At 46.0% G+C, this 11,482-nt stretch overlaps 6 protein-coding genes across 6 annotated transcripts in view; 3 read left to right on the top strand and 3 right to left on the bottom strand.

Moving 5' to 3' along the window:
- Positions 1-643, bottom strand: part of H257_12321 (hypothetical protein) — a gene marked incomplete at both ends in the record, with an annotated part of 4,495 nt that extends 3,852 nt beyond the window's left edge. Inside the window, one exon of the mRNA XM_009839481.1 lies at positions 53-643. Coding sequence (XP_009837783.1) covers positions 53-643 — 591 coding nt within the window. The remainder of the gene's footprint in view (positions 1-52) is intronic.
- An 828-nt stretch (positions 644-1,471) lies between these two features.
- H257_12320 (hypothetical protein) lies at positions 1,472-2,647 on the top strand (the record flags this gene model as incomplete). The annotated part of the gene is made up of 3 exons (XM_009839480.1): positions 1,472-1,587; positions 1,919-2,083; positions 2,140-2,647. 3 exons carry the CDS (start codon positions 1,472-1,474, stop codon positions 2,645-2,647), a joined length of 789 nt encoding a protein of 262 aa, XP_009837782.1.
- Positions 2,648-4,329: 1,682 nt separating this feature from the next.
- On the bottom strand, positions 4,330-4,852 carry H257_12319 (hypothetical protein; the record flags this gene model as incomplete). Its single annotated transcript, XM_009839479.1, has 2 exons — positions 4,330-4,576; positions 4,761-4,852. 2 exons carry the CDS (start codon positions 4,850-4,852, stop codon positions 4,330-4,332), a joined length of 339 nt encoding a protein of 112 aa, XP_009837781.1.
- Positions 4,853-4,945: 93 nt separating this feature from the next.
- Positions 4,946-6,252, bottom strand: H257_12318 (hypothetical protein; the record flags this gene model as incomplete). Its single annotated transcript, XM_009839478.1, has 2 exons — positions 4,946-5,141; positions 6,005-6,252. 2 exons carry the CDS (start codon positions 6,250-6,252, stop codon positions 4,946-4,948), a joined length of 444 nt encoding a protein of 147 aa, XP_009837780.1.
- A 3,824-nt stretch (positions 6,253-10,076) lies between these two features.
- On the top strand, positions 10,077-10,866 carry H257_12317 (hypothetical protein; the record flags this gene model as incomplete). Its single annotated transcript, XM_009839477.1, has 2 exons — positions 10,077-10,171; positions 10,779-10,866. 2 exons carry the CDS (start codon positions 10,077-10,079, stop codon positions 10,864-10,866), a joined length of 183 nt encoding a protein of 60 aa, XP_009837779.1.
- An 86-nt stretch (positions 10,867-10,952) lies between these two features.
- Positions 10,953-11,482, top strand: part of H257_12316 (hypothetical protein) — a gene marked incomplete at both ends in the record, with an annotated part of 711 nt that continues 181 nt past the window's right edge. The window contains one exon of the mRNA XM_009839476.1: positions 10,953-11,453. Coding sequence (XP_009837778.1) covers positions 10,953-11,453 — 501 coding nt within the window. The remainder of the gene's footprint in view (positions 11,454-11,482) is intronic.

The raw sequence follows: 11,482 nt of genomic DNA, 5'->3' as shown, positions 1-11,482 counted from the left end.
TGGGATGACCACACGACAGCGTGAAATTGAACAACGCGTCGGCATAGCACACCAGCGTGTATTTGGTTTGGATGTTGTTGATGAAGATGAGGCAGGGCGACAAGACGGAGTACAAGAGCACAATCACAGCGTACGACACTACCTTGGTTGGGTCGACCATCGTGCTCAGCATTTCGTACACTTGTCTACCTTGGCAAAGGATCACGATAAAGTTGAACACGATGAACACGTGGTCAAACCAGTCGGTAGCAGCGCTCTTGGAGAGCCGACGCACAATGATTCTGGATTGCGTTTTGGAACCGAGTCTGCGTACTGTCACAGCTGGAGGCGGGGGCTGCAGAGGCATCGACAGAGAGGTGGCATCTGGCTTTCGATGACACAGTTTGGGGCCCACGAGCGCACCAACGTGCATGAGCGAAATCATGGTGTACCCCGTTGCTGTGACTTTAGCCTGGTACAACTTTGCAGTGACGATAGTAGGTCCGGCTGAAAACATCATGAGGAGCACCCACACGACGAGGTACACCGTGGTAGCGACATGCAATGAGCCAACGACGACGCGCAACGCTAAGTTCCGCTTGTCGTGGATAACCTTTGGAACCACGACTGCGGCCGCTTCAGACACCACCCTACAGTTTGTCATCGTTGCGCGCAGTTGTTCGAGTTGTATTTTGAGAACTCCAAGTAGTTAAGTATACAAGTCAACGCCCAGTGGCGTTTCAACGGACGATTCGCGTAGTCGGTTTCAAATAAAAACGATCTGACCATGTAGGTCGCATTGTGGTCGATGTGGTTGTCGTTGGCGGCGCCAACAGCGCGTGTAACTTATACACCACGAGCTTGACGGTGCACATAACTTACAACTCTGGAGTACTAAGTATTGACTTATACACCAAGAACTCTAGGTATCCAACTTAGCGGTACAATCAAACACTTTGGACGTTGGTACTAACAGTGGTCGAGAGCATCCACGACGCTTTTTGACTTGATTTGTTACCAATTGTCAAAAAATTGACGAAATTTGATAGGGATATGTAGTAGATTTTGATCAGGAATCCGAATATTCCTCTATTATCCTATGAATCGCATTATTTGTTGAGTTATTGTTCGAAAACACTTGATTTTGACCTTAAAAACATTGTGGCATTCTATAAACCGTATAAAAAAATGTTTGTATGCCAAATCTGGTTTGGCGAGGTTTATCCTGTGTCAAATCTTCATATTTTGATGGTGATACAGTACCGTATAGGTAACAATAACTACCCGGGCTTAATAACTACTTTTGGGCCTTCGCGGACACAATAACTACCCTCAGCGCCGCAGGCGGGCTAAATTTCACTACCCTGGGCAATATGGTTAACTTAATGAGTCCATGAGCAAGTTGCTTATCGTTAATGCCTCGGAAGAATTTTGGAATGCCTGACATTTGTGTACTTCCAAGTACAAATAAAAATATGAAAAATGTCGCGAAATGGTGGACTTGAACTCGGGACTTCAGGTCACGAATCGGGCGCTCCACCACTTGAGCTACAGATACCGTCACGCGACACCTGAAAAGAAGGGATATCCGGATGAAGAGGACCCGCGGTTCGGTTAATTACCGGATCGTGAAAACACTGTAAAACAACCAACACCCCCCCCCCCCCGAGTGAGCCCAATCAGCCGGATAACGCGAGAAGGCAATATTAAGTTAGGAATAATATCCGGTTAAAATTCCAATAAACCTCCATTGACAATGAGCTACAGATGCCTTCCTATACATGCGTGGGGCTCAAAAGGGGGGTGCCTATGGTTTGACCAAGGGGTTGGTGCTCAAACGTGATAACTACGTGCGGTTCATTGATGCAGCTCTAAAGGAATCGCCTCCACGATCGATTGTCTATATTGACGAGTCGTATATGTACCATCACTACTCCAGGCACAACGACAGCTTATACCACCCCGACGACAAGGAGACCACACCATCAAAAGCAAAGCACAAAGGGCGGTGTCTGTGCTTCGTCGCCGGAATCATGTCCGATGGGGACAAGTTCCAACCCAAGGACTACCACAGCATGTTCACGCATGCTTTCTTTGTTGACTGGTTCGGCGGCCTATTGGAAGAGCTGGAGAATCTCCAGAAATATGGTGTTATCATAGCGATGGACAATGCAAAATACCATCAAGGAAAGCCATGAAGAAGGCGGACATGTTGTCGGCGTGTGAAACTTATGGAATCAACGTGAACCAGCGATTAACCAGACCTGTTGTGTGGGCAGTGCTCAAGGACCACGTCGATCGTGCTGTCAAGTCGGAGGTCGAGTCCATGGCCATGGAGCGCGGCCACCTGGTTGCTTGGACGCCACCGTATCGCTCCGACCTACAGCCTATCGAAATGGTGTGGTCAGACGTGAAAGGCAAAGTCGGAAGACAGTACACGGTGACAACATCGTTCGAGGACGTCAGGGTGCGGTTGGATGCAGCGTTTGCTTCGCTGCCAAGCAAGACAATCTACAACTACATCGGTCCCACAGAGAGGAAAGTAGCAGCCATGAGTCTATACCTCGAGACTCTTGACGAAGCGAACGATGAGCTAGGCCAAGGTTCATCAGACGACGAAAACTCCGTTGACATGGCCAGTGAGGCCAGTTCAGATGATGACGAGTGATCAGATTACTCGTGCCAAACATACCATTGCTAAAACTTGATACCCTCTGCTAATCCTTAAAATGTATATCAAATTGTTACAGGTGTGTGACACAATTATCTCATATCTTATCTTGTTACAACCTATAACTTTCTTGAATGAAATAAAAAGCGTCGTGGATGCTCTCGACCACTGTAAGTATCATGCAGCACGATGGACACTTCAAGGAAGTAAAGTACTTTGGTGTGTCGACGAATTGTGTTGAATGCCCTTGGCCAAACGTTGAGCGTTGGCTACCCATCTTCATAGCTTGATAGCGAGCAATGGGTACTATACCAGTGCATATTTCGTCAACTGTGGAAATAAAAAAAGTGCTTCCATCCTGCATGCAGAGTCTTGACGATAGGCTAATACTTTCGTCCTTTCGTCCATAATACTTCGGCATCTTTAATCCTTCAACTCTAAATTCTGTTTGTCGTGTTGCTCGTTCGATGTGTTGACTGGCCATTCGCTCGCTCGCTTCCACTTGAGCGGCTTGGGTACGAGTAAGCATTTCCAACAGCTGTACATGTCGCTGAAAGGATTCTGCCATTGTGCGCAAAACTTCATCCATCTTGTTATTCTGGTGAAATTGAATTACTCTACTTCAAACTTCGATCTACTCTCGCTTCAGCCTTGATCTCACGGGCCTTTGGTACACTTGGATCTTGCGGTCGAGGACTCCTTCAATCAGTTCTTCGATTTGGTCGTTCCGGTGGATCACTAATTCTGTGATCTCTTGGATAGCGTTGCGGGCGTCGGAGTTCTTCGCTTCTGGGATCTGGGCACGCAACTTGTTGATAACCACGCGTTGGTGACGGGTTAACACGCAAAAGTCTTGGCGTAGCTTAACCGGCAGATCCGGATAGTCGAATAGTTCGCCGATGTCTTTTGTGGCCGCGAGTTGGGGTTTGCGGGTCTTACTACGGGGCATACACTAGCAGATCACTCAGAACGTGTATGGATTTTGTTGTTGAGACTATCACCAGGTAACGGGTAGCAAAGACCACGTTTTCAAAACCTTTGGCGATGTGTAGTCTCTGCAACGACCACAACAACCGTCTAAGAAGACTGGCTGGGTACAGCGGATTGACGGAGCTTGGGCCGAGGGAACCAGGGAGTGCTACAAATTCTAGCACTGCGGGAGGAAGCGTGTGTAGTTGAGGGCAAAATGCACAATGAATTAACTGAGGATCTACTAAGATCTCCTTAGTCCTCATCCCTATGAATCTTCTTAGTCTACGTCACTACTTCTACACTAATATGAACTTTTGTATACAATGGATGTGGGTGCGGTTGAGACATTGGGGAACTTCACTAGGCTAGCGATTCTAAGCCATACTTGCCCTTGAGACACATTCCCAGGCAAGCATTAGCTAGGGTGCGTCATGAGCCAGGTACTTAGAAGCTGGGTGCGGGCAAGATGGTGGCAAGGCGTTACCCCCACCTGTCACATCGCTACATACTTGGCTATCTCCATAACTTCCTGGTTTAGTCTTCAAGCATGCGAATCAATGGAGCCAGGTTGTTTGGTTTCTCTTTATGTTCTTATCCTCGGCGCATGAATCACAAGACTACGGGGCGTGGTGAGGGTGGCTATTAGTCCACCAAACTTGAAGCGCTTCCACTTGGCTGGACGTGGGGAGATGCGCGACGTCGTCGTGCTAGTCCAAGCATGTCGCGTCGTCCGTCGTGTCTTCCGCTCGACGGCGGCACACGTTCGCAGGCAAGGCGTCGATGGATGCCACGTCCGATAACGCTGCCATGACCACGAGCAGCTCGTCGTCTTTGGCTGGTCCGTACTGCGCCGTCCACGGGGATGTTCCATCGACGTAGGACGCGCCAAACTTTGAAAATGCATACGGCAACTGGCTCAGCTCGTACGCAAGCCACACTTTTTCCTTGGCGCCTCTAGAATACACGTGTTGGAATCGGGTGGGCACTAGTGTAGATGATGTAGATGATGCCCTGTCGACATTTCAAATGTGCTGGGTGTTTTTTGAATATATTTGTATTTTGGGCAACATTGACAAAAATAATTCAAATTTATTGACCATATTTGTGGCGAATTTCTAGGACAAGTCCTTCGAAGTACTTCTTTCCTATCGCCCCAGAAGCAAAATGCCAACTGCGCCAGAGGTATTCGTCTAAAAACGCAGGAATGCGCTCTTTGAGCACACCACGCATAGCCTTAATGTACTGCTTAATACGCACCTCCCAAACGCCTTCAATTTGCTGGGTGTGGGCGCCATTTCTTGGGTTTTCCGAATGGTTAACCCACTAGTGGGTGTAACGCATTCCGGCGAGCAAGTGGTTGTTGGCCAATGTGTGCTGCTCGTTGGTTGAAACGTACGATCCGACTTTGTCGGAGATGATGTGGGTCCCAGGACGAATGTGCTTTTTGATCAGCGCCAACAGGTCGGCTTGGTCCGATCGCCGAACGTCACAACACCAAACCACTGCTTCGTGGAACGGTCTACACCGCCAAAGAGCCAGTAATCTTCGTGGCGGGTGCCGCGGTTGTACTTCGATTTTTTCTTCATCGAGGTTTCGTCAATTTCAACTACACGGCCGACACCACCAATCTAACAAATAGTTTTAAATAATCCACATATATATAATATATATATACATATACTATTAAATAATTCACATATATATACATATACTATTAGATATAATATACACATATATGTGTATATAATACACATACACTATTAAATAATTCTCAAATATATATACGTATACTATTAGATATAATATATACATACATATGTATGTATCCCCTTACTATAAATATTGCCTAATATATATATCAAATATATATGTGTTAATACTTATAGCAAATATATGTATTTATATATATGTTTGTTAATATTTATAGCACAGATAGATATAAACACAAACAAATGTATTGAATACTAGTAATTCGCTTGTACTAGTTAGCAAAATAAATACCATTAATAGTACAAAACTGTGTCATTAACCGGATTGATTTGAAATGATCCGGTTATCTAAGTGGAAATTCTCTGCCTTGTCAGAATTTCACACAAGGAAATTATTTCGATGGAAATACTTGTGAGCTCATCACAAGGAAATCCCGTTTGCAGAAGTTCTATAATGCATCGATAAATAAAACGGAGTTCTAACTCTGTTTTGCAAATGTTGCAAGGAGTTTCAGATGGGATACTTCCAGATCTCTGATTGGAAAACGGATGGGTGCGTTGCGTTCCTATTGGTCAGACAAATCAATGAGTATTTTTTCTCGAATTATATATTCGGATTTCGCTGTGAACCACAAGTTGCCGCCCACGCTTCTTCGGTGTAGACTCGCCTTACACATCTGGCACCTTCGCCTTGTTCTTCGCTCCCTTCGGACGTCCTCGCTTCTTCGCAGTTGGCGGCACGTCTTGCGCTGATGATGGCACCTTATGCACAGCCCATAGTTCTTGACCTTCTTCCGCTTCTGGCCACCCGTTCTTCGCGGCTTCTTCCACGATGTACATATGATAGACCTTGGACAAATGCATGTTGCACTGTCGGAGGGTTGGACTGTCGTCGGAGCCGCACACTGAGCACGTTTCCATGACATCACAAATTTCAAAATGGCCACCATAAAAAGTTCTCGACCAATAGGGTGCCGTTCAGAGTAAAACCCAGAAATGACGACAAACTTGTTATTCCATCGCTTCTTTCAACTTGATTGCGTGATCACAACGGCTGCAAAGTTAAAGATTTGGGCATAGCCTCCGGCCGACTTCAAATAATGCGTCGCGAGTGCACACGGAGTCGGTGGTGGCGTGGGAGTCGGGATGGCCGGGTAGTCGCGACGGCGCCTCAAGAAGTTGGGCGGCGGGTGACTTGGGACGGCGGCTCATGGAGTCGCGCGGCGAGGGAGTCGGGACGGCGGCTGCTCACAAGAACCTGTAGAATATATAAGACATCGTACACACTGCACACTGCAGACATCATATACCTTGGCGTCAACGGTGCAAAGCGGCAGATCGGAACCACTTGCTCGGCTGCTGGCAAATTCGAAAGTGAGAGAACTTCCTTGAACAAAATTTAAAATTCAAACTTTGAGCCAATCAGCGAGAAGGGAGTCTGTTGCACTCTACTGCTTAAGGTAATACATAACTGTTTTCATTGGCTGAACCATCCATCTGTTCCATTACAGACGTTGACAAATTTTTATAGTTCTCTGCGGGAAGAGAAATATTCGCCTTTTCCTGATTGGCTCCTGCCACCCTGCGAATCACAGAACCCTACACTAGTTGAAGCAAATATAATGACTTTTGGCATTTTTCATTTTATTATTTGCTCTGCCAACCTGCGATTAGCAGGTTGGCAAAGTCAAGTATACTTAAGAATACACTTGACTAAATTATTGGACTCTCCCCACACGTCCGGGTTAACCAGAAAAAGCAAGGTGAAACAGCCATTTTTGTATGCTGCGCAAGGCGAACCACCTTGCGAATTCCATAAATAATTCTGAAATTGGTTAGTTTCAATTAAATCTATCTTCAAGTTTGTATTCGTGATTTATATTTTCATGTGTCTAGCCAGCACTACCGTATACCTTATGGATCAGTCAGTACCCATGATTTTGCTTTATCGAGTTGTACCCAAATTGCTGTATGGTGTCAATAATGTACGATTTGATGGTACCTTGGAAGGCTGTACCCAAGTCGCTTTATATTGGTAAAAAATGTACAATTATCTCGTTCTAGCCAATTAAACAAGTCGAAGTAGTAGAAGTAACCAATCCAAATGCATTGGAAAGAAATCAGACCACCTTATTGGGTTGTATCCATTTCGATTAGATTTTACTGACATTTTCGGGGGTACAGATCCATAAGGTAAACTGCCTTGCGAATTCAAAATTGATCAAATTTGTCCAATCAGATGCCGTGAAATCACGAAAATCGCCTACGTAGGTTTATCATGCATAGAAGTACGCCCAGTGCGATACTTTCTACACTAATCGGGGAGTATGGTGGCGGTTGATGTAAGACATCACCACCGCCGTCGTGGGCGCACTCCGGTTCGTCCAATGGGGAGCAGGCCAAGGCCACCCACGAAATCTGCCACTATGACAAACGTGGCCATTCCTCTCTTCGACCGTCCAGTCCGTGTCGGTGCTGTACACCGTCCCTATCGTGTGCTCATGCGGTTGCGCCACCGCGTTGGCGACCCAACCGAGTGCACAACATAATGTTAGGTGCGGGGGAAATACCACATTGGAAATAGTCGGGATGAACTCATCAGTGACACAATTCTCCGGAGCATCACACTTAAAAAAAAATTCAAGCGTCCAAGTCAACATTGTGACGTCTCTGCCAGTATTATAACCAATCGAATGTAAGAAACAAGGTGTGATAGACTCTTATTGGATATTAAAAGGAAGCAAGGTAGCTCAACTGAAAAGTCGAGACGAGGCGACGACGTCAACTGTAAGTCTCACTCATACAAGTGTCGTCAGGATTATGCATGCAGGGTGAACGCACTTTTGTGATTTCCACAGTTGACGAAATATGGACTGGTATAGTACCCATCGCTCGCTATTAAGCTATAAATATGGGTAGCCAACGCTCAGCGTTTGGGCATGGGCATACCAAAGTATTTTACTCGCTTTAAGCGTCCATCGTGCTCAGGATACTTACTACCATCGTCCAACGTGTTTGATTGTACAGTACTCCCCCGCAATAGTGAACCCTTCTGGCGCATACGTTTTAAAGGTATCACAGGAAGACAGTTATTAAAATAAAGGGTAGGTACCTTACACCACCTGATTGGCTTCTGATGCAACAATGGATATGATTCAGGAGGGGGTTGATACCCTGGCAAAAGACAAAACGCAGGCCAAGGACAACGTACACTTGAGTTCCATTAAAGGTTACGCATATTTTCAATCAATTCGTACACGATGGAGCCAACCATTCGAAAAATTCATATCAAGGAGCTGGCTGGGCTCGTCGTGGTCGCAAGCATCTCGTCACGGATTTGCATAGCTTTGACACGGATGGATGGTCGGCCCACTTACAATGGGGACGCTCCATTCCTCGCATTTCTGAATACATTTAATTAGTTTGGCTTCTAGCTTTGGTGTGCGGGGTTGCTGCTTGGATTTATGTGTCGGGTGTATGCCCTCGACGTCCACCATGGAGTTGAGCCACGCTGGCATGGTTGACTTAACGCATTGGCGCAACTCAATCGCTTTGACATGCAGTATTCCACTTGAGCCTTCTTCTGCTCAATTGTCAGCCGGATCGTCGACGCTGGTGACGGCATTTGTTCGTCAGATGGTTTGTGTCTGTTTTGAATTTTGAAACGCCTCTACAATTTTATTGATGATTACCTCAAAAATGTTATTAGGTTTTGTGGGATATAATGTTTTAATGGGTTCACTATTGCGGGGGAGTACTGTACCGGTAAGTATAAGTCAAAGTAAGTTATGTGCAGAGGTTGGGAAAGAGTTATTTTTATTGGAATATATTCATTTAAAACTATAAAATAAATTATTCTGAAATCCATTCAAAAGAATAAATAATTCGTTTGCAATTCGAGAGAGAATAAGTATTGACCTGGACCTCTACAAAAAAATAAGTATTGAGTTTTGGCTAACCTCCAGTCAATTCAAAGTGCTGTAAACAAAGACCAATCATTTCCTGAGTTTTGGCTAACCTCCAGTCAATTCAAAGTGCTGTAAACAAAGACCAATCATTTCCGTGCAAATCGAATGCAACCACAGCCATTAACTTCACACATAGTTACAATCAAACCAAACAAACACAATTCATTTTGATAACCAACGACAACAACCAACCATCGCCCCTTCGTGGAAAACAACTCGCCAAGCTGTACTTTGCGTACCTCACCTGAATCGACGCTTTGGCTTTGTAAATGTGGGAAGTGCCGCACACAAAACGGCACTGAGTACATGAATTTGACGCCGCACATTGAGCGCGAACACCCCGGGTACCTGAACTATGACGCCACAGCCCCGATTTCGGAGCAGAATCCGTTCATGCCCCTGTTCTCACGCAGTGTGTGGAACGTGTACGGCTGGCTGATCTGTATTACGTCGTCGCTGTTGCCCTTCAATTTTTGTGAAAACGACATGGCTCGCCGCTACTCGAACCTTGGCCCCATCAGCAACAAGACGCTAATGAAATGGATGCACCAAGTGTGTCGTTGGTTGGAAGCGAAGCTAAAGAAGACCCTTCCCGAGTCGTTTGCGTGTGTATTTGATGCCTGGGCAAGTGGGTCGACGCATTATGTGGCGGTCTTTGCGTCGTTCCCAAGTGATTCGTTCGTGGATACGAGAAGGTGTTGCTCGCATTGTCGCCTATGAACGACGAAGATTCATTGAGTGCTGCAGCCTTCCTGGAATTTTTTGACTTTGTCCTCGATGTGTACGGCAAACGGCGCCGAAATGTGTTGGCCCTTATCGGCGACAATTGCGCCACGAGCCGTGCCTTTACTCGCTTGGCTGGCATCACTATGGTGGGTTGTGCGTCTCATCGGTTCAACTTGTTCGTCGGTGATTTGCTAGCCGACTTTATGAGGACCTGCTGTGTGCTGTACATGCCATCATGAAGAAGCTGAAAATTTAATTTGCTAGCCGACTTTATGAGGACCTGCTGTGTGCTGTACATGCCATCATGAAGAAGCTGAAAATTTAAAACAATGTTAATTGTAATTTTGTATGGAAATGCTCGAAAAAATAAATCTTTTTTATACCCAATCACTGAGAAGAAATAGTTATTGAGCCAATCAGCGCATGGCAAAAAAGCGTGTGATTCTCTACAAACGTATACTTGCTAGGGTTTGGGTTTTCTGAGGATTATGGCAACTTCATTGGATGAAAACTAGGTGCATTGATTCTCTGTGGGTTTTGAAGAATTATTCAATAAATTATTCACCCCACTACTCTCGCCGAATAAGTTATTTACCGCAGGTATAGAATGAATAAGTAATTCTCTTCGTGGGTTGAAAAAAATAAGTTTCATTATTCATTTTCGACAGGAATAAGTAATAAATACTAGTAGTATTTTCCCAACCTCTGGTTATGTGCACTGTAAAGTTCGTGGTGTATAAGTTACATGTCAAGCGGGTCGACGCCAGCGCCTACGACAACCACAGCGACCACAATGCGACCTGCATGGTCGGATCGGTTTCATTTGAAACCGACTACGTGAATCGTTCGTTGAAACGACTTGGCGTTGACATGTATACTTAACTGCCTGGAGGTCTCAAAATACAACTCGAACAACTGCGCTCAACGATGCCAAACTGTAGAGTGGTGTCTGAAGCGGCTGCAGTCGTGGTTCCAAAGGTTACCCACGACAGGCGAAACTTAGCATTGCGCGTCATCGTTAGCTCGTTGCACGTCGCTACCACGGTGTACCTCGTCGTGTGGGTGCTCCTCATGCTGTTTTCAACCGGACCTAGTGTCGTCACTGCAAAGTTGTACCAGCCTAAAGTCACTGCTGCGGGGTACACCATGATTTCGCTCATGCACGTTGGTGCGCTCGTGGGCCCCAAATTGTGTCATCGAAAGTCAGCTGCCACCTCACTGTCGAAGCCTCCGCAGCCCCCGCCTCCAGCTGTGACAGTGCGCAGACTCAGTTCCAAAACGCAATCCAGAATCATTGTGCGTCGGCTCTCCAAGCGCGCCGCTACCGACTGGTTTGACCACATGTTTATCGTGTTCAACTTCATCGTGATCCTTTGCCAAGGTAGACAAGTGTACGAAATGCTGAGCACGATGGTCGACCCAACCAAGGTAGTGTCGTACGCTGTGATTGTGCTCTT

The sequence above is a fragment of the Aphanomyces astaci genome (assembly GCF_000520075.1).
Source record: "Aphanomyces astaci strain APO3 unplaced genomic scaffold supercont1.40, whole genome shotgun sequence".
NCBI lineage: Eukaryota > Oomycota > Saprolegniomycetes > Saprolegniales > Verrucalvaceae > Aphanomyces > Aphanomyces astaci.
This window is presented reverse-complemented; position numbering and strand designations above follow the sequence as displayed.